The sequence below is a fragment of the Panthera uncia genome, assembly GCF_023721935.1.
Source record: "Panthera uncia isolate 11264 chromosome B3 unlocalized genomic scaffold, Puncia_PCG_1.0 HiC_scaffold_2, whole genome shotgun sequence".
Classification (NCBI taxonomy): domain Eukaryota; kingdom Metazoa; phylum Chordata; class Mammalia; order Carnivora; family Felidae; genus Panthera; species Panthera uncia.
In genome coordinates this window covers 3,275,694-3,298,724 of record NW_026057583.1, presented here as the reverse complement: position 1 = coordinate 3,298,724, position 23,031 = coordinate 3,275,694, and the positions used below count along the sequence as shown (strand labels likewise).

At 48.4% G+C, this 23,031-nt stretch overlaps 1 protein-coding gene across 9 annotated transcripts in view; it reads right to left on the bottom strand.

Moving 5' to 3' along the window:
* Positions 1–385: 385 nt before the first annotated feature.
* The window catches only part of SH3GL3 (SH3 domain containing GRB2 like 3, endophilin A3), a 116,867-nt gene continuing 94,221 nt past the window's right edge, over positions 386–23,031 (bottom strand). For 7 of the 9 annotated variants that reach the window (XM_049614325.1, XM_049614329.1, XM_049614327.1 and 4 more), the window contains one exon: positions 386–1,051. In XM_049614325.1, coding sequence (XP_049470282.1) covers positions 846–1,051 — 206 coding nt within the window. In that variant the 3' untranslated portion in view covers positions 386–845. Of the gene's footprint in view, positions 1,052–9,399; positions 9,549–20,520; positions 20,731–23,031 lie in introns of those variants that run through there. The other 2 variants (XM_049614330.1, XM_049614331.1) reach the window with 2 other exon arrangements.

Sequence of the window (23,031 nt, the reverse complement as noted above, 5' to 3'; positions counted from 1 at the left end):
CAATCTTGTTACTGGCACTCAACCCAACTCCCCATTCTGCTCCTTCCAGAGCATTCCAACGGGACCTGCTTGAAAAACCTACCCGATACTTGGCAGCCGCGGAAGCTTGTGTTAGGTTCTATTATAAATAAACTTGACAGTGCATGGAAAAGTCCCGTATCCCTGAACTGGAAGGAGGGTGTGCTGTGTTTGAATCAGGGGGACAGCGAAAGCCCCCTCTCAGACCTGCGGACTTAGTCTGGAAGAAGCATGCACGCATCCACACTGCGCCCACCGCCGGCCCCCCCCCCCCACCGCCCCCCGGTCAGCCACGGGGCACAGGGGGAGTTTACAAGCTGGACCGCCACGCTTGAAAGCCAATTCAACATTAAGAATAACCACGGCCTTTTGCCAACATGGTGTGTCATATTTATTGGGCTATTCACAGGTCAGCTAAAACAGGAGGAAAGGAAAGACCAGATGACATCAGTAACGTCAGGAAACAAAATATTTAGCATTTCTTAAGTTTCAAATTTTGCATTCCGTTGCAGCTGAGGAATATAGGCAATTCATTAACATAACTGCAATGGGTGTGGTTTATTCTTAGCAACGAGAAGCACGGACATTTATTCAACCGAAGACTTTTAGAACACTGAGCGAGAAAGGAAAGTATATTTTCATGTAGCTAAGACAAGAAAATCATTTATACAAATTAAATTGATACAAAACACATTATAAAGAGAACACACATACAAAAGTCATTAAGTGGGTCAAAGAGCAAGGATGTCACAGAACGCCACACGGAGAGAACACTGGTGTGAATTCATTTCAGTTATGAAAGTAGGTCCAAAGTCTGAGTTACACATTTACTGAGGTAAAGGCACGATCACTTCAACATAATTGATGGGGAAGAATCCAGATTCCCCATGGAGCATTCCCTCATACCAGTTTTCATCTATCTGATTGGTTAATGTAATGATGTCTCCTTCTTTAAATCCTAGTTCTCCTTGGTTCTCTGGCTCAAAATCATAGAGACCACGACAGCAGGGCTGGTCCATGGGAACGTTAGAACCTGTCCACGTCATACGGAGACAAAAAGTACAGGTTAATGGGACACATGATCTTTGGAGAAGGGGGAAGGTGGAGAGCTGGAGGGGTCATGAACACCAGGTCATCTGCCTTCTTCCCCAAAAGGCTGGCTCAGCCCGGCCCACCGATGCTGCGCTCTTGGGGTCTGTCCCGGCTGCCCCTCACTAGATGACGCCCTCGCAGGCCTCCTGGGCCCACGGCTTCTCCCCTGGGTACCCCCATCCAGAGGAGTCAGGCCCGGCCTACCTTCCTGAAGCAGCTCCTTGGTTCTGCCTGGAGCCCGAGGGAGACACAGAACTACAAGGCCCAACCCCTGCCCTCAGGGAGCTTATGGTTTCTTTGTGAAGATCGGACAATACACGTGCAACATTTGAAGGACAAAGATGAGGTGGTGAGTCACTTATAGCTCAGAAGCTCAGAGAAGGAAGAAGCAGAAAAGGCCTGTGTGGTCGGGACATCTTCTCGGAGCTGGTGACCGGGACATGGAATGAGGCAGGATGTGAGGCTGGAGAGAACAGGTAGACTATTCACAGACGAGCCTGACATGCTGGGCTGATTATAGGAAGTTCTCGGAATAACGGTTTTCAAATAGTTATTTTTTAATTTCTAAACTAAAACATGGCAATGGTAAGAAAGGAAGAAGAAAAGGAAGGAGGGAGGGAGGGAGGGAGGGAGAAGAATATGCAAAATCGAGGAAAGTCAGCTGTAACCCACTAACCCAGAGATAACCAATGTGAGATTTAACGTTTTGGTGGAGAAGCTTCCAGATGTGTTTATGAATATATTTGCATATGTATTTACATAAATATGTTCATGAAAGAACATTCCTATACATATTATTGTGACTTTTTCTCCAGATTACTTTTAATTGCTGAGCAGTTGTCAACTATATCAGTATGACATGATTTTTTTTTAATGTTTATTTATTTTTGAGAGAAAGAGAGAAAGACAGAGTGTGAGCTTGGGAGGGGCAGAGAGAGAGGGAGCCACAGAATCCCAAGCAGGCTCCAGGCTCTGAGCTGTCAGCACAGAGCCCGACGAGGGGCTCCAACCCACGAACCCATGAGATGATGACCTGAGCCAAAGTTGGGATGCTCAACCAACTGAGCCACCCAGGTGTCCCGATTTTTTTTTTAAGTTTTTTTTTTTAATTTTTTTAGCATTTATTCATTTTTGAAAGGCAGAGAGACAGAGACTGAATGGGGGAGGGGGAGAGAGAGAAGGAGACACAGAATCTGAAGCAGGTTCCAGGCTCTGAGCTGTTAGCACAGAGCCCGACGCGGGGCTCAAACCCACGAACCAGGAGATCATGACCTGAGCCGAAGTTGGACGCTCAACCAACTGGCTTAACCAACCACCCAGGTGCCCCAATGACATGACTTCTTTAACTAACCTCCTATTGCTGGATAGTTAAGGTCCTTCCTTCCCTCCCTCCTTCCTTCCTTTTTCCCCCTTTCTTCAATTTATTTGTCTATTGTTTTTTGGTCTTAAAAGTTTTAGGAGCCCCCTTTTATACTATACTATACTATACTAATTACTATACTTTGTCATTTTGCTGTGAGCATTATTCCCAGTGTATCATGCTTTCTTCAATCTGTTCTGGAATGTGTCCTGGGGGTGGGGCAGGGAAGGGGGTCTGTTTGGTTTTGGCATACATACAGGTCAAGTTCATCAACCTTTGCATCCCAGGTTCCTCCTCCATGTTCGTATGTACATATTCAACTAAATTAATCCCAGCAATGATTTAACTTTTTCACGTGAAAATGTTTACTCTTAACTCCATTGAATTTTGGCTAATAGAGGTGTTATTTACTTTTAACAATGCTCAAGGGTTATCTCAACACAATTTATTAAATGATCCTTTCTTCCTCTACTGACTTCAAATATTACTTTCACCTTTACCATATATTTAATTACCACGTGCACTTGGATGTATTTCAGGATTTTCTATTTTTTTCCCATTGATCGATTTAGGCACCTGCAACGACGCATCATTTTAAATGTTGTGGCTTTCAAGTAAACGTGAATTACTAATAAGGTAAATTCCTCATCACTTTCTAATCTTTCAAAATCTCCTATTCTCATGAAATCATTCAACCAGGCAAACTTAAGTATCAATGTATTGAGTGTTGTCCCCCCAATAAAAATCCCACTTTGGGGGCACCTGGCTGGCTCAGTCGGTACGGCATGTGGCTCTCGATCTCAGGGTCATGAGTTCAGGCCCCACGCTGGGCAGAGAGATTACTTTTTAAGAACTGCATTTTGATTGCAACTGGATCATATTTTTTTAAGTATTAAGACTAGTTTTAGGAGGTTTTTTAATGAGCGATGATCTGTGTTCCCTGAAAGAAACACTTACACGTGTGTTAAACTTCCATCCGACAGAGACACTGGGTTTGTTAACTAAGATTTTCGCATCTCTATTCAAAAGCGAAATTACTCTCATTTTACATTCTGGTCAGGTTTTGGTATCAGAACATGCCAGAAACTTGTTTTCTATTCTCCAAAATATTCAGTCTTGAATGTTTGAAAACATTTGCCCCCAATGATCTAGGCTAATGGGTTTCTGAACATAGAATGCTTTCTTGGATACTTTGTGACAGTAACATAAGAGTGTCCACAAAAGAGGTGTGTGGCCCCACTCCAGGGCACGGCAGCCTCTAATGGGACGCGTGGCCTCAGCCAGTCTCATGATTCCCTGTGGAGGAGCTGAGGCAAGGGGGTGAGCAGGAGCGGAGAGGTTGCCCCGGCCAGGGGAGGTGACACCTGACCAGAGGGTCAAGCTCACGGACCACTGGTGGACGCAGAGCAGATGTGACTGTCCCCGTGAAGAACGAGCTGGAAGGGAGCTGAGCCCCACCCCGGGAAAACCACGCGCCCCACGTACATGGTAACCACCCCGTGGACAGAGACCACGGCCAGAAGAGAGCAGGCCATCCAGAAGGAGACCACGGAGGACTCCACACCATCGACAGCCGACTCCTCACGGCTTCCTTTTGTCACAGGAGCAGAGGGAGGTCTGCAAAGGCGGGAGGCAGTGTCCCAGGACAAGACCACACCAGATTCACAGTCTGTGTCCTTTCACAAGAGCTTAACCCCTGCACGTGACTGAAATATCTGCCTAGATCATCTCACTTCTGCCATCCTCTTTTATGCTTTCTGTTTTGATTTCCTTTTTTCCATAATCAGGAAACAGTTTTCCTTCTCTCACTTCCACTGAGAGTCGAGGCAAGTTCTGCCAGAGACTGTGTTCCTTCCTCACCGGATCTTTTATGTCCACATAAAGAGAATATAGATCTGGGTACTTCTGTGTCTGGCCAAACGAGAAGCCCCTCTGTCCCAGGCAGCAAATTCACCGTGCGCTGCCCGTTTCTCCGGCTGGTGGCGCGGCCCTCCTTCGGCAGGACCCCACTGCCTTCCTATTACCGCGGCTCTCAATATGGCGGCACGGTAGGACGCCCACGGCCCCTCTGAACCCCAGGCCGATTAAGTCAGAAGCTCTTACAGTGGGGCCTGGACATCAGGGCTTCTTAAAATTTCTCAGGGGATTCCAATGTCCAGGGGAGGCTGCAAATCATCAGCCTAATGGCCCTCCCCCCTCCCTCTGCTTTTGTCAACCAGAGCTTGGGAGTGTCATGGCGTTTCAGCCGGTGGGGAAAGGGAAAGTGGTCACGGTAGGGAACGGGATCCTCTTCTCCCCCTCCAGATAGGAAGCTCCTTCCCATGTGGTGACTTACATGTAGACCAGCCTTTTAGCATCTGGATGCACCTGCACTACAGTCTCTAGAATGTACTTGATGTTTCTAGCTTTCTGATGGCTCCTTCCACGACAGACCTCCATGCCACCCCAACTTTTGTCATAATGATGGCGGTGGGAGGATTTCAATGTGGAGGCCCGGCTCATCGTCTTGAATTTGAACAGGATAACATGCAATTACTTCAAAGCACTAGGACATGGAGTGTTTTGCCTGCAGAACTTTTCATTCTCCTCTGGAAACGCAAAGCCTGGCTGGTGAGCTGGGGCACCGAAAATCTATGGCAACTTGGGCCGTTGAGTCACAGTCAACTTTATTAATGGATACGTGCTTTAACGTGGTCTATGAAGGTGATTACCATCCTTTTAGCATTTCCAGCACTCTACCAGTGCAATAAAGAGGGAGCCGGAGGCAGCTGCCAAACCACACGGTGGGCTCGGGAAGCACTTCCTTGAACACGAAACGTCAGCGCTAGAAAGGTATTTTGGTGGTCCTCCCATGGACCCTTCTCTTTTTGAAGGAGAGACAGTGATGCCTCTAAGAGGTGACAACAGCCTGGCCCCGGGGCTAATGGCAGCGCCAGGGCCAGACACCAGGGCTCCAGACCCCAGCCTGTGACCTACCCGACTGACGTCACCTCCAACGTGATCTAGGACGCTACTCAGGGTTGCCAAGCCATTTTGTGAGCTACCACCCTGAGCACGGGTCTAAGTGTATTTTTTCCTCCCGTTTACTCTGCAAGCTACCTGCAATGACTAAAATAAATGCTAAACTGCAGGCACGCACTTACCCCGACCACCAGCTGCATGTGTATATGTGTGCACTCCCAGCGCACACACCGAACACATCGGGGGAAAGACACATTACTCACTTCTCACCTCATTTATTCTAGGCAAGGGACCGTTGCCACGCTGCCCACTTAGATTTTCTAAGAGCTGGAGAGCGACCAGCACTCCTATCACACTCCATTAGCAGATGAGCCCCAAACAGGGCGTCTCTGCTGAGACCACTGAGTGGAGAGACCCCTGGACACCAGTTCCCTGACTCAGGTGAGGCCTGAACACCTGGCTCTCTCCGGCCAGCTCCACGCCACCCCCCGCCCCGAACACACTTCCGGCAGTGCGGGCACCAGGTAAATCCACACCTTCCGGCTAGAGCTGGGCTGGCCGTCCTGATTGACACAAGCAGCAGACGATATTCTGGAGCATCGTCCCACGCACTTGTCACGCTGGCTCGCGTCTGCGGTCTGGGGCCCTTAATCCAAGGGGCTGTGGCCTCCCTAACTTGATGGAAAGGGGAGAGCCCACACGTGGACAGTGCAGTCAATGTGGCAAGTTCTAAGTTGCAAAATAATGCCACTTCAGCTATGAAACAGCGGGAAACGGCTTTCATGCCGGCGCCAGGTAGGCTTTTCTGAGATTTAAGAGGCAGAGAGAGAGACACAGACAGCCAGATAGGCTGACTCCTGGGGTCCAAGGAACCAGGATGTGAAGAACTCAGAGCAAGGAGATCCTATCACAAGCCGCAGAGAGGGAAGGGCTGTTCCCTGCCACCCAGAGGAGATACACAAGCTCTTTCTAGAGGCTGGAGAGAGAAGAGGCTGGGCAAGAAGGCTTAAAAGCTCCCCAGATTCCATGCAGGGCAGGGGGTGGTGGTCTCGGGCCCCACTTCCCACTGGAATTCTGGGAGAAGCCGGGCCCCCCCCCCGAAGTGCTCTAGCCCCACAGGGGGTGGGGGGCCAAACAGTAGTAACGGTGGGGTGGTGTAATTAAGCCACCCCTGGCTCCCTGTGACCCGTGAACAAATCTCAAGTCCCCCCGGAAGCAAGGAGGTGCTGGGGGGGCAGCTGGACCGGGCGCGGCCTGGGGGTGGGCACACAGGATGCAGAGACCCCACAAGGCAGAGCTGGAGGCTTGGACCACAGAGCCAGGCCCGGGCCTGTAGTGATAAGTCATCTCAACAGTGCGAGCAGGTCAGGCCCAGAAAAGCTCCTCGCCGGCCACCACGATGTCCAGTGACCTTCCCCTGGCATCTGGGCCACATCTTGGGGTCGAGACGTGGGGAGAAGAGGGCCGGTGAGGAACACCAAGAGCCCTGACAGGGACTTAAAGTGAATTTAAGTCCTAAATTGACCAAGTAATAAGTGGATAGTCTACTTTCTATTGAAAGAGACCGAGTTACCTTGAAATGGCAAGATTATGTTTTTTTCCACCATTAGAAGAGATGGAAAAAAGATTAATTTTTTTTTTTTTTTGGCCAACAGTAGAAATGGAAAAAAGATTAACTTGTTTCCGCCACTGGTCTAAATGGAGGCAAGTTCAGTTCACTTAAAGAGAAATAAAAGTTTCTGCCCACCTAAGTGATAATGTATGAATTTTCCCTCTCCACAAAAGAGGAGTCACAATCACCAGGGCTGGAGCCCAAAGGTCCAGGCAGAACAGACCACGTCTCCTCAGTGGGGTCTCCCAAACGGGACCAGCCACAAACGTCCGCAAGGTGCCCGAATGCCCAACTTCCCAGTCAGAAGCCGGCACCTTTGCTGAAACCTTCGCGTGAGAAAAGATGGGTCGTACCCAGCGTCCCATCCTCGGGGACGACGTGTGCCTTTTGTCCCCTGGAGTCCGGCAACTGGTGCTCCTCGACCACGCCCACCTGCCGGCTGTCCCACACGCAGCAGTGGCCCCGGACCCTCGGGGAGCTGCTCTCGCGTACCTCGCCGGCCGATGTGCACGCGTGTGCTGCACAGCAGGCAGCTGACCCCCCAGCCCCCCACCGTCCAGCCTTCCCCCCACCCCCACCCTGGCCCAGTGGCCTGTGTTTATTTTCTCTTACTCCTGAGACCTGGCTTAACGTAACATGAGAGCAGAGGTGGGAAAAACACAGTCTTCCTTGTTAAAGCCCTGAAACAAAGATTATTTTAACAGAGAAAAGGGAGTATCCCTGTTAAATATTTATTATTCCTGTCCTGATCCACACCATTAGGAGAAAAAGAAACAAAGGAGGCTGGAACACAAGAGCTTCAAGGTGGCTGGTCAGTAAGTACCCTAATGGCAGCACACGACAGGTAGGGAGCTCCTGTTCTCCCTAAAATAAGTTTCCCTCCCTCTAGGCAATAATTTGGCCTAGTTCCTAACAATATTGGGTCCCCCCTTATTATTATTATTATTTTTTTAATGTTTATTTATTTTTGATACAGAGAGAGACAGAGCATGAATGGGGGAGGGTCAGAGAGAGGGAGACACAGAATCTGAAACAGGCTCCAGGCTCTGAGCTGTCAGCACAGAGCTCGACGCGGGGCTCGAACTCACGGACCGCGAGATCATGACCTGAGCCGAAGTCGGCCGCTTAACCGACTGAGCCACCCAGGCGCCCCCTCCCTTATTATTTTAACAACGGTGAAATTCCAGGGAGTGCCCTTCCCCCAGCCAGCCCTTCGTGCCCCCAAGTCCCTGCCGCAGAGAGCGACTCACACAGAGGTGCCCAGCACATCTCACTCCAGTGGTGGTTCCCTGGTCCTCAGCCCCAGTCGGCGACAGGGGTGACACGGGTTTACCCCGGGCCGGGGCAATATCCCGGGTGCCTCGCTGGTACCAGTGGGCCTACTTTGGTTCCATCACTTCCCCCAGTGGGATGGATGGAGAAACCAAGGCGTACAGAGGTTCAACACGGCGCGCCTCCATCTGGGTCCAGAGTCCACCCTCGATCTGAAAGTCATTAGCGGGCGGGTCCATCCCCACCTAATTGCCGAGCCAACCCCAAGCTGGGGTGCGGGGAGGGCGGGGTCCATCCGTTGGGCTGGGTGAGCCCACGTGTCCTCGGCCTGGCGCGCTCGGGGGAGCTCCGAGGCCCCGGGATGCCCTCTGGGGAGCGGTCTCCCCTAAGCCCCTCCCTGGTCCTCCGAGGCCCACCCAGGTCCCACCTCGCCCTGCCAGTCATGCTCAAAGGACGTCCTTTGGGTACTTACTCTCTGGCCTGCTTGCCTCTGCCTGAGCCTCTGCTTCTAAGTGAGTAGCTCAGGCTTCAGTTAAAAAACAACACAAACACTGGCATCCACCGCAGGTGGCAGATTAGCCACCAGAGTGGACGTGGCGTCAGATGTCCCTGGCATCTGCAGCCGGGCCTGCTCACGTGCCAGGATCTGCCGGCCTGTCCTCAAGGACCGTGTCTCTGCCCCTGCCGCTGACGGCAGTGGAGGGGGACGGGGAGCGAGCGGTCAGCGGGGCGGGGGGCATCCTTCTCTCCGCGGCACGAAAACATCGCCATCTCGGGCCGCATTTAAACTTGGGTTGTTTTCAGACCCTCAGAGGCCCCCACTGCTCTCTCCTCTGCTGGCCCCGACTCTGGGGATCCCGTTACCCGGAACCCCCTCCCCGCAGAGCACCCCAACTAACTGCAAGGCAAGCTGCGACCCCACCCCCCAACTCCTATAGTTCGGAGGGGAGAGGGGAGGGAGAGAGAAGTGATTCGCACACCTGATGCCGACGTGAGCGCCTATTGGCGAATGACCGATCTACCAGAAGCTACTGACCTGAGGAGGGTTCTTTGTCTTTTAGTAAATGCCCCAGACTTCTGTGCCTTTTGAGTGTTTTGTTCCTGCTTTTTTTTTTAGTCTTTCTCTTGCCTCCCTTGTGGTCGGGCCGCGACCCGTCACTGTCCTGCCGTGAGTGGGCCTTCCCGAAGCTGTCCCTTGGTCTCTCTAATCTGCTGCTTCCAGTCTGCTGTAGGCTAGGAAATCAGAGGACCATTAGGTGACATCAACAGCCACTGGGTCGTGGGCTCTTACTCTGCAGCCCTACGCGTGCCCAGCACCTCCGATTCACACAAGCTTCAAATAAACCTGTGAGGTCAGGGTGCTAATTCCCATCCTTTTGAGGGTGAAACCGAGACCCAGAGGCATGGGGTGAGAGCCAGGGTCTGGGCACTTCTGTGGCTCCGGAGCCCATCTGACAGTGAGGACTGCAGGGGACACCCATCGCAGCCGGGCGGGCTCAGGTTCTGCTGCCTTCCTGGTCTTAAGTCTGGAAGTTCAGAGGTGTTTCCTTATCACCAACACTACTGGTGGGGCCGCTAAGGAGCAGAGAGGGAGTTTCCTGTCAATGGGCGGAGTTAACCCAAGCAGGAATGGGGGACCCTTTACCCCCTCTGGGGGGCTTCAGCTGCACACCAGGACCTCCCTGAGATGTGGCTGTGCCCCCACCATCGGACGACGGGGTAGCTCAGCTCTTGACGGGCTGGGACGCATGACCGGTTTCAAACTTTCAAGTTTATTTCCAGTTCAGACTCGTTCTCAGGCACTCCGGGCCAGACACCACACTCAACCCAGGAGATGCCACCTCTTTTGAATTAGAATGAGCATATTTGGTGCAAGTTTTAATTTCTTTTTCTTTTAATCAGTCTAAAATCTCAAGCACTTGTAGAAAAATTCCTTGGAAGCTGAACACTTTCCCTTTAGCTGACCCAGACACAGCAGAATTATGATAAATACCACAAAACCTATTTTGTTTAGCATCTCTAAAACACTATTTTTGGGGCGCCTGGGTGGCTCAGTCGACTGAATGTCCGGCTTCGTGATCTTACAGCTCGTAGGTTCGAGCCCTGCATCGGGCTCTGTGCTGACGGCTCGGAGCCTGGAGCCTGCTTTGGATTTGGTGTCTCCCTCTCTCTCTGCCCCCCACCCACTCACACTCTGTCTCTCTCTCTCCCTCAAGAGATAAGATAAACATTAAAAATATAAATAAATAAAATAAGATCCTATTTTTGTCCGCTGGTAATAAATTAGGGACTTCAGATCCCTGGTTTCTAGCTCTGGATTAGGTCACCTCTGGGCCCTGATTTTCAACTTTAACCTGTGGTTAATGCTACGGACTGAATGTCCAACAAATTCATACGCTGAAGCCTAGTCCCCAGTGTGGTGGTAAGTGGAGGTGGGACTCTGGGGAGGTGATTAGGTCACGACGGTGGACCCGCAGGAATGGGACGGAGCCACCATGTCGGGACACAACAAGAAGACAGCCATCTGCAAACCAGGAAGCGGACCCTCACCAGCCACGGAATCTGCTGGCACCTTGACCTTGGACCTCAAGCCTCCAGTGCTGTGGGAAATAAGTGAGTTGGTTAAGCCCCTGGTCTGTGGTGTTCTGTGACAGCTGCCCAGCTAGCTAAGACAAATCTACTGAAGTCTATGAACTGTCTTTCTAGAAATAAGAAATCTGTGTTTATCCACAGGAGATGTGACTTGTTCAAACTGCCTGTCAGTGGAACTCAAGCTTCATGATTCTACTCTCGTCTATAAAAATGAGCATGTGTGATTTCTTTTACCCTTAATACCAGTCCTCCCCAGCCGATGAAGACTGCAACACCCCGGTGTGACCAGTAAGGTGTGTGCCCTCCACCCTGCACGGCCTTGCTTGTCCTGAGATGTAATGTCGAAAGTTGAGGCCCCTGTACTTATGGAAGCTTCCTGGGAGGTGGCCCTCTGTGACAACCAGGCCTGGGAGGTGACCCTCTGTGACCATCAGGCCCAGTGTCTGTGGGTCCCCTTCGCCACTCCAAGTGAAGGGAAAGCAGAAAACAAACGGTGGCCTTAATCACAGGTGGCTTCCTGGCCGCCGGCACGGGGCCAAGCCTGCAGATGTGTTTCCTTTGCTCTGCTCCTCGCTTTGTATAGTGCGGATTAGATGCCAACACTTAAAAATCAGGAGATTGATTGGGGCGCCTGGGTGGCTCAGTCGGTTAAGCGGCTGACTTCGGCTCAGGTCACGATCTCGCGGTCCATGAGTTCGAGCCCCGCGTCGGGCTCTGTGCTGACAGCTCAGAGCCTGGAGCCTGTTTCAGACTCTACGTCTCCCTCTTCCTCTGACCCTCCCCTGTTCATGCTCTCTCTCTCTGTCTCAAAAATAAATAAATGTTGGGGCGCCTGGGTGGCGCAGTCGGTTAAGCGTCCGACTTCAGCCAGGTCACGATCTCGCGGTCTGTGAGTTCGAGCCCCGCGTCAGGCTCTGGGCTGATGGCTCGGAGCCTGGAGCCTGTTTCCGATTCTGTGTCTCCCTCTCTCTCTGCCCCTCCCCCGTTCATGCTCTGGCTCTCTCTGTCCCAAAAATAAATAAAAAACGTTGAAAAAAAAATTTTTTTTAAATAAATAAATGTTAAAAAAAATTTTAAGAAAAAAAATCAGGAGATTGCTCGTAAATATATGATTTCTGGCTTCTCTTGAAAAAATCAGAAAGGCTGGCTATTCTGGGCCCACAGCCCCGGGCAACAAGCAGTGGCTACTGCCCACTGGCGTCCCCGTGACTAGACTTGCCTCCCCCCTTTGTGCACCTGTCCTGGAGGTCTGGTGTCAGCCACTTATCACCGGCCTGGCACTGTTTTCTTACGCTTTCCCTGAGTCTCTCATCCTCATAATCTGGCATTAGAATTTGCACCTGGGGCCACACCCACTGGATAATTCCAGGGGGCGTCAGACAGGACTCTGAGGTACTGTCCCCTGGATTTGTGCTATACGGGTGCCCTATGTGTCACCCGGGACACAATCCACTTCTACCCCTTTTTTTTTTGTAATGTAAGTACCAGGTGCCCAGATAGCTCAGTTGGGTGTCTGACTCTTGATTTCGGCTCAGGTCATGAGGTCACGATCTCGTGGTTCATGGGATCAAGCCCCACGTCAGGCTCTGTGCTCACAGCACAGAGCCTGCTTGGGATTCTCTCTCTCTCTCTCTCTCTCTCTCTCTCTCTGCCTCTCTCTGTCCCTCCCCAGCTTGCTCACCACCTCTCTCTCAAAATAAACATTTAAAAATGTATAAGTACCTATATTAATATTTAGATAATGACATTTTAAAATTTAGCTTAAACACCTTGCAAAATATCGACATTTTTTTTTTTTAAATTTTTTTTTTCAACGTTTTTTATTTATTTTTGGGACAGAGAGAGACAGAGCATGAACGGGGGAGGGGCAGAGAGAGAGGGAGACACAGAATCGGAAACAGGCTCCAGGCTCCGAGCCATCAGCCCAGAGCCTGACGCGGGGCTCAAACTCACGGGCCGCGAGATCGTGACCTGGCTGAAGTCGGACGCCCAACCGACTGCGCCACCCAGGCGCCCCATCGACATTTTTAAATATGCAGCATTTGAGATAATAGAATCATATCACCATCTCAGCCAAGTAGTATTGAACTTGCCACAACTAAGTTACAAGTTACATCTTACAGCTTTTTGAAACCTCTTTTCATAGATTTTTTCGAAGAATTACAGGAAACCATTCCCTGCAGGGAGAGAGCCTTTCCCTCTAAAGCTTCCTTTGGAGGAAAAATAAGAGAAGGGCTTTTCTCCTTTCTTGAATCAATGGCTGCTGATCAACAATAAGAATCATGGTTCAATTTCATCTTTTTAAAGAAATATTTTTTAAACACAGAACATACAAAATGTTCAGTCTGTACACTTCTCAAGTTTTTAAGAATGTTAGGTGCTCATAAAAGATAATTACTACAGCCACAGAGTGAGCTGGGAAAGAAACTTGGAAGGTGTTATAGCCGATCATTTTACTTAGGAACAAGGTCAAATCAGCCCAGAGATGTTAAGAAACTCACCCAAAGTCACACAGCTCATGGATCTGAGCTACAACACAGGAGTCCTGCACTTCCTTGTTTATTTCTCTCCTGTCAATAGCACTGACTGACCCACTGCTGATAATATACAGAAACGGATGTGTGGGGAGGGCAACAAACAAGAAAATTGTGGGAGGGAAAGAAGAAAAACTAAAAACCAACCTGCCCACGAAGCAATCACCACTGTCGCTGTTAAGTGACATTTTAATTTCCTCTTTGGAAATTTAGGTTAAAAAAAAAAAGCATATATTTCTATTTGCAAAGTGCTCGTCTTCTTCGAGTTTCAAGCCTCACACTTTACTTTGGAAGAAATGTTTATTTTCTAACGTAATCCCAGAGATTCTGCCCCAACAAGGGGAACGACTCAGACTCGAGACAGGATTTCCGAGCCCCTCTGAGAAGTGTCAAGAACTTTATAAAAGTCTCCTTTGTACCTGAAGGGAGTTGCACTGTCTTCACATAGGCCCTTTGAGAGATTTATTCTGCCTTGCTCTGAAACGCCTACGGCATGCACTCGCAGCCCACACTTGTTCACTGATCTCAGCCCATCTCAGGCCGGAGCATATTAACCCTAAATCGTGAGTACATAAAGCGGCACCCTCTTTAAGAATCCAAGTGGGAGGGGGAACCCTCCACACATAATTGAGTTGATAAAAAACGTAAAATATACCTTGTCTTTTTTTTTATGTTTTACTTATTTTTGAGAGAGAGAGAAAGAGAGACAGAGAGACAGAGAGAGAGAAAGAGCATGAGCCGGGGAGGGGCAGAGAGAGAGGGAGACACAGAATCGGAAGCAGGCCCCAGGCTCCGAGCTGTCAGCACAGAGCCCGACGTGGGGGCTCGAACTCACGGACCGCGAGCTCATGACCTGAGCCAAAGTCGGACGCTAAACCGACTGAGCCACCCAGGCGCCCCTGTTCTTACCTTTATGTTAAAGAGAACTTCGAAGAAAAAACAACAAACTGAAGAAAGTATACCCAACAGATAGGACAGCCAAGTATTACTGTAACTTAGAGGGTTCTTAAATTTTTTTTAATGCTTTTTTTTTGAGAGAGAGAGAGAGAGAGAGAGAGAGAGAGAGAGCGCGCATGCGCACAAGTTGGGGAGGGGCAGAGAAAGAGGGAGAAGCACAGCCCGAAGCAGGCTCCAGGCTCCGAGCTGTCAGCACAGAGCCCGACGCGGGGCTCGAGTTCGGGAACCGCGAGATCACGACCTGAGCCGAAGTCAGACGTTCAACCGACGGAGCCACCCAGGCGCCCCTATACTTTGTAACGCACTAAGTGACAACGTGGGGCCCGGTAAAAATGAGCCAGGAAGATACCTGAGCACAGGTTACAACCTCCTACACTATTTTCTGCAAAACCCAGGGTTTTCTGGCAACAACCCAGGCACACGTTTCAGCCTGGAGACTTTTCTTGGCCCCCTCGTGTCTTTGGGGACCCAGGGGCAGCACGTGCCGGTGAAGCGTCGTGACCCTGCACTCACGGGCTCGGCCGGGCGGTGCTTTCTCCAAGCCAGGGCGACAGCGGGGCTCTGCAATTCATCATCTCAACATGTGACTTCCCCCACCCTCCCCCTCCCCCTTCTCCATTCCTGGCTCATTCTATTCATCCTCTTAAGCAGCGAGAAATGATGTTATCAAAGATTCCATCTCAGTCCCGCGATGGACTGTGCCTAATTGACCTGCACCCTTTTCATCTCCCTCTTTTCCTTTAGAAAGAAACGATGGAGAAAATGTTCTTGGAATTCGTTCCTGGCAGAGTCCTGCGAGCTTCGCTTTAAATTGTTAGTGAAATGCTTGACATTTTTCCTTCACTTTATAAACATTATGTGCAAATCATCCAGAATCCTAATGGAAAGTAATTTCCCATTGATACAGGCTATAAAATGCCATTTTCTTTTGAAACCGTGCCCCAGAAACAAACAGTACAGGACCCCCTTACACTCGCAGATTCCACCCACAAATCACCGAAGCCCGATGCTGGAGTCCGGGGCCCAGGCTCCTGCCAGGGGCAATTTCGAAGAGGCAGCCTGGGAAGGCACAGGCACGCGTCGAACGGTGGCACTCAGAGCCTGCAGCACCCGAGCATCCGGCGGTTGGACCCGGAGCCTTCCAGAGACCATCTCTTGCACATCTGTGGTCTGGTCTCTGGCCGACCACTGCCCTTCTAACAACTTAATCTGCCCAGGGGCCTAGCTACTGGCCAAGAAGGAGGGGACGAAAGCACTGACATGCACAGTCCGGCCGAGAAAGCCAGGGAACTCGCCGTCCTATCCACGTTTTCTTCTTCCAGGTCGGATGCATACGACCAACTCCCTGTGCGACCACCTGCTGGCTGCAGCGTCCCTGCGATCAAGAATCTTGGAAATAAATCATCCCCGATGCTCTTGGACGTTTTAAACGTTGCCCTGGATTCCTTCTTAATGATATAAAGTGAAATATCTGTGAGGGAAAGTGCCTGGCACTGCTTACTGGCTCTGCGGCCTTGAGAAAAATCTCACTTAACCCCTCTGAGCCTCCACTTACGCATCTGCAAAATGGGCCTAACAACAATCTAAGAAACGTGTACGAAGTATTTCGTACCGTGCCTGACCCACAGTAAGTACTCAGGAAGTGTAACTGCTATGTTGTTATATTATTATTTGTTACCCTTTTATTTTCTACTATTACCACTTCCTTGAAATATTGTTACAGTCATGAAACGGGTTCTGTATACAAAGCATCAAATAATGATACCTGGCCTATGTCTGGCACTCCAATGCTACGTCCTTACGGCCTTAAGTGATGCTTCAGTTAAAATCCACCTTCACTGTCACAGAGTACAGTGCTTGTCACACTGTCCGTCTGAGAGGTCCAGTGGGCATCCTCCAAGTAGGCCAGGACGCCCCCTCCCAACGGAGAGCTGAGTTTTCTCTCCTAGCGATTGAGAGCATGGCATCCCGGGAGCTGGCCCCTGGCTCCTGCTAACTGGGCTTCCCTCAGACACAATACGGTGCAGGGGGCGGGGAGGGGGGTGATAGGCAGCCTGGGGTCGGACTCACTTTCAAGGTTTTTAGTTTTTTATATCCCGCTTCTTTCCAAACAGAAATTGTGAAGTGGCCTATAATAATATACGTATTCAGAATCTAGTGTTTCTGGACCAGAAGCAGAAAAGCAAAGCCACAAACGCTAGGGACACAATATACTGTTATCCAAACGGGACAACTTCCGAGAGTAAAAGCGGGGCGTTATTACAAACTGAACTAGAGCAACGGAGATGGGACTGTCTTGGGACAGTTTACCGGGACTGTCCCAAGCGAATGAGGGTACAGGGCTGCCGTGGCCCAAGGGGAGGAGAAGCACGTGAGCCAGATGCAGTCGCGTTAATGGTTCCCATGATCCTCTCTTCACACCCGGAGGCTCATCCAAATGTTCTTATTTGAACGTTCTTATCAAAACACAACCGAAACAGTATCTTGAAAAGAAAGGAAACTGTTGTCCGTGATCCTACTACCACGTAACCTGGTCTTCACAGACACCGATTTGCAGAACTGCAATCACAGGATACTTACAAGTTTGCGTCTCTTTTCCACTCGATTTTCAGACCATAAACAGGTTTATGCATCTACCTAACGTCCACAGTAATAAGTCTAAGTAGCTGCATAACAACCCCTCTGATGTACTGTTGCCCTATTACAGACAAATATATATAAATGAACACTGGCCATTAGGTTATTTTCACTTATAACTTTTTATTTCTCTGGACAGTGGTGTAACAGAACGGGGAATATGCTGTTGCTTAAATTATTTCCTTAGGACACATGTCCGGGCATGAAGCCTCTGAGAATGCATAAACATTTTTATTAATTTTGATAGATACCGCTAAATTGATTTCCCAGTGAGTCACCCCAGGGGTCGACGAATGATAGCCTGCAGGCCAAATAATGTTTTAATGGAACACAGCCTTGCCCATTCATTTCCATGCTGTCTACGGCCGCTTCCCACTGTAACCAAGTCACGTGGTTACAACAGAGCCCGTACGGCCCACGAAGCCTAAAGTATTTACCACTCGGCCCCCGACGGAAGACATCTGCCAGCTCTCGCTTACCTTAATACGCCGTCCCACAAGCAGCGTGGGCACGGACGCGGGACCACACTCTCACAGAAATGAATTATGTGGGACCTACAGGGAGGTCAGCGAGACAGAACAGATGTCTTCCTCCACAACAAGTGTGTGGTCGGTGAGTGTGGTACGAGCCACGAGCTAACCACGAAACCCACTCTTCCCTTCTTCCCCAGGAATATCAACACAGGTAGGATGTGACTCTCCCCGCACCCCCCCTCCCCGCCCCCAACTCAGCCTCTGCAGCCAAGTGAGGCCATCAGGCTCCGCTCCTGCCAGACTGGGAGTGGAAGAGACGTGAGCCATTTGGGGCTCATTTCCTAAAGGGGAATCTCTGGCCTGGGCTCCCAGTCTTAATTTCTACCTTTTTTGAACACCTGCTTCCTGGAGCGTCCACACAACAGCAACTACGACCTAACTGACACAACACGGTGCCAGAAGTGGGGTCTTGCCACCACGAGACTTGTGGTGCCGACTCTGCGGGCAGGAGGTGATGAGGAAGAAGCGGGTATAAGAGGCGTGAAGCCACGACCTCGCTGGGTCGTGGCAAAGTGTTTGGTGACACTTTGGCCTATGACCAGTTGGAGAGCATATCACATGCCAGCAGCTCGAAAGAAAAAAGATGGATAAAACAGAACGCCAGTGCGTGTTCGCCGCCCCATGGGGCTGCCACAAATTGCTGTAAGAGAGACAACAAGAACTGCCCAGTTTGCAAGCAAAAGTAAGAGGGAGGAGAGAAAAGAGCCGAGGTTGGATTGCAGTGCGTTAGAAAAGCTAACTGCTTGATGAGCAAGGTGTTATCCCAAATCACTCTGAGACTTCTCTAAACCAAATGAAGGGCCCAGTTCTGCGGCAAGGATTAAGTTAAAAGTATTGCCTCCCCACTCCCAGTCCCCTGTTGATTCAGACAGCCTCAAGGTAACCTTCATAGGTTAAGAAAGGCTAAAGGGCAACCGGCGGAATGGGAGAAGACATCTGCAAACGACACGTGCGATAAAGGGTTAGTATCCAGAATCTAGCTAGAACTTACCAAACTCAAGACCCAAAAAACAAATAATCCAGTGAAAAAATGGGCAGAAGACATAAGTAGATGCTTTTCCAAAGACACCCAGAGAGCTAACAGACACGTGAAAATATGCTCAACATCACTCATCAACAGGGGACTACAAATCAAAACCACACTCAGATACCACCTCACACAGGTCAGAGTGGCTAAAATGAACAAATCAGGAGACTACAGAGGCTGGAGAGGATGCGGAGAAACGGGAACCCTCTCGCACTGTTGGTGGGAATGCAAACTGGTGCAGCCGCTCTGGAAAACAGTGTGGAGGTTCCTCAAAAAATTAAAAATACAACTACCCTCCGACCCAGCAACTGCACTACTAGGTATTTATCCAAGGGATACAGGTGTGCTGTTTCGAAGGGACACATGCACCCCAATGTTCACAGCAGCACTATCAACAATAACCAAAGTATGGCAAGAGCCCAAATGTCCATCGACAAATGAATGGATAAAGATGTGGTAAATGTATACAATGTAAATATGACTCGGCAATCCAAAAGAATGAAATCTGGCCGTTTGCGACAACGTGGATGGAACTGGAGTGTATTATCCTAAGTAAAATAAGTCAGAGAAATTTGATGTAACAAATATCATATGATCTCACTCCTATGTGGAATTTAAGAAACACAACAGATAAACACAGGGAAAGGGAAGGAAAACTAAGGTAAAAACAGAGAGGGAGGCAAACCATAAGAGACTCTTAAATACAGAGACCAGACTGGGGGTTGCTGGAGGGGAGGGGAGTGGGGGAAGGGCTAGGTGGGGGATGGGCGCTGAGGAGGGCGCTTGCTGGGAGGAGCACTGGGTGTTGGATGGGAGCGAGGAATCTCTGGGTTCTGCTCCTGAAACCGGTGCTGCAGTGGTCAATCAATAACTTGAATTTAAATTTAAAAAAAAAAAAAAAAAAAAAGGCTTGACAAGAAGAGGAGGAAAGAAGGTGGCCCGAAGAGCTACGTCTAGGGCAGGGCCTCGGGGGTGGTCACCGGCCCGAAGGCAGAGTTTCCGGAGGCACCAAGCGTGAAAGGAAGAGAGCAGGTGGAACCTGAACACAAGAATAGACAAAATATCCATAAGGACACAGGAGACTTGAACTATGTTATCAGGCAACGTGACCTAACTGACATTTGTAGAACACTCTACCCAACACGAATAGAATCCACGTGCATTTCAAGTCAAGAACATTTACCAGGATGGATTCTATTCTGGGCCATAAAGCAAGTCTCAAAAAATGTTAAAGGGTACAGTTCGCACGGACTACGTCATCGACCAAAATGGAATTAATTAGAAATCTAAAACAGAAAAGGTATCTGGAGAATCCTCCAAATGTAGGGAAGTAAACCATGGGTTAAAGACGACATCAAACGTGAAACTAGAAAGTACTCCAAAGAGGACGAAAATGAAGACAACATACCAAGAGCTACGGGTTACCGCTAATGGTGGTACTTCGAGGGAAAGACCAGCACTAAATACACAGATTAGGAAGGAAGAAAGGACGCAGTGACCTCAGCTTCTACCTCAAGAAATTACATGAAGAAGAGCAAATGAAATCCAAAAGAGAAGAAATAACAAAGATCGAAGTGGAACTCAGTGAGCTAGAAAACAGTAAGCAAGAGAGAAATCAATGCAACAGAAAACGGGTTCTTTGAGAACAGCAATAAAACTGAGGCATCAATAGGCAGGTTGATCAAGAAAAAAAAGAGAGAAGATACAAATTTTCTATCAGAAACGAGAGCAGTGGGATCACTACAAACTCTACAGAGCTTACAAGGAAAATACGGGAATATATGAACAACTTTATGCCAATAAATCTGGCAACTTAGATGAAATGGATGATGCCTTGAAAGACACAAACTACCAGAGCTCACTCCAGAAGAAACAGGTGCCCTCAATAGCCTGAGATCTATAAGGAAATTTAATTTGTGGTTAAAAAAACTTCTGCACAGGGAAACATTTATTTTAAAGAGTAACTTTACAGTGAAAGCTGAGAAACACTGGGTTGGCCAGGGGGTCAACGACAGCATCGATTACAATTAACATCAATAGTAATAAAGAATTCGTGTTGATGGAATATACCCCCAGAATGGCACCTGGCCTCTGTGGTGTGGCCCTGACTCCACATCCAAATCCCCAGTCTCATCCTGAAAAGAAACGAGACAAATCTCAACTGAGGAACATTCTACAGAATATCTGAACACTACTCCCCAAACTGCCAAGCTCATTAAACACAAAGACAGTCTTAGAAACTGTCACAGTCAAGAGTCTAAGCAGACATGATGACTAAATACAATGCAGTGTCCTGGAGGAGATGTTGGAACAGAAAAAGGACATTAGGTAAAAACTAAGGAAATGTGAATAAAGTACAGACTTTAGTTAATGATGTATCAATACAGTCTCACTGGATCACCAAACTAGTAAGATGTTAATAATAAGGGGAGAAAAACATCAAGGGAAACAGTTACGGGTATATAGGAATGCTGTGTACTGTCTCTGCAACTTTTCTATAAACCCATAACTATTCTAAAATTAAGTTTACTTTAAAAAAAGAAAACAACCTTTCTCACAAAGGGCTTATCCCATGAATATAAGACTGCTTTAATTAATTTAACCGAACTCACCATGCTAACAAACTAAAATAAAAACATATTATCATCTCCACAGATGCCAAAAAAGGCATTTGACAAAATCTAAAATTCATTCCTGATAAAAACTCCCAGCAAACTATGCCTGGAAGGGAATTCAATCTGAAAAAAGACATCTATGAAAAATCTACAGCTAACATCATACTTAATCATGAGATGCCGAATGCCACTCCTCTCATATCAAGAACAAGGCAAGCATGTCCACTCCAACTACCCTAGTCAACATGATACCAGAGGTTCTAGCAAGTGCAAAAAAGGCAAGAAAAACAAATAACATCCTGACATCCAGTAAAATTGCCTTTATTTGTGGATGACATGATCATCTTTATAGAAAAACTACAGGATCTACAAAAAAAGCTGCTGGAACTAATAAGTGAATTTAGCAACATGGCAGGAAACGAGACCAATCCACAAAAACCAACTGTATACCTATACACTAGCAATAAGAAATTAAAACCTGAAATTTTATTAAAATGCTATTTAAAATCATATGAAATTTTTGAAGTATTGAGAGATTGATTTAAAAATGGACCCAGACACATAGACCAATGGAATAGAATAGAAACCCCAGAACTAGACCCACAAACGTATGGCCAACTCATCTTTGACAAAGCAGGAAAGAATATCCAATGGAAAAAAGACAGTCTCTTTAACAAATGGTGCTGGGAGAACCGGACAGCAACATGCAGAAGGTTGAAACTAGACCACTTTCTCACACCATTCACAAAAATAAACTCAAAATGGATAAAGGACCTGAATGTGAGACAGGAAACCATCAAAACCTTAGAGGAGAAAGCAGGAAAAGACCTCTCTGACCTCAGCCGTAGCAATCTCTTACTTGGCACATCCCCAAAGGCAAGGGAATTAAAAGCAAAAGTGAATTACTGGGACCTTATGAAGATAAAAAGCTTCTGCACAGCAAAGGAAACAACCAACAAAACTAAAAGGCAACCAACGGAATGGGAAAAGATATTTGCAAATGACATATCGGACAAAGGGCTAGTATCCAAAATCTATAAAGAGCTCACCAAACTCCACACCCGAAAAACAAATAACCCAGTGAAGAAATGGGCAGAAAACATGAATAGACACTTCTCTAAAGAAGACATCCGGATGGCCAACAGGCACATGAAAAGATGCTCAACGTCGCTCCTTATCAGGGAAATACAAATCAAAACCACACTCAGATATCACCTCACGCCAGTGAGAGTGGCCAAAATGAACAAATCAGGAGACTATAGATGCTGGAGAGGATGTGGAGAAACGGGAACCCTCTTGCACTGTTGGTGGGAATGCAAATGGGTGCGGCCACTCTGGAAAGCAGTGTGGAGGTTCCTCAGAAAATTAAAAATAGACCTACCCTATGACCCAGCAATAGCACTGCTAGGAATTGACCCAAGGGATACAGGAGTACTGATGCATAGGGGCACTCGTACCCCAATGTTTCTAGCAGCACTCTCAACAATAGCCAAATTATGGAAAGAGCCTAAATGTCCATCAACTGATGAATGGATAAAGAAATTGTGGTTTATATACACAATGGAGTACTACGTGGCAATGAGAAAAATGCTATAGATGGGTCAGGAGATGGAGATGAGAAAGGGTTTTTAGAGAAATTTCTGGAGAGCTTGAAGGAGGGGGATGTCTTATGTTTTTCTTATTTCACAACAAGTCATGGGAGAGAGATTTTTTTCTTTTTTAGAGAGAGTGCGAGCAGGGAAAGGGGCAGAGGAAGGGGAGGGAGGGAAGGAGAAAGAGAGAAGAGAGAAGAGAGAAGAGAGAAGAGAGAAGAGAGAAGAG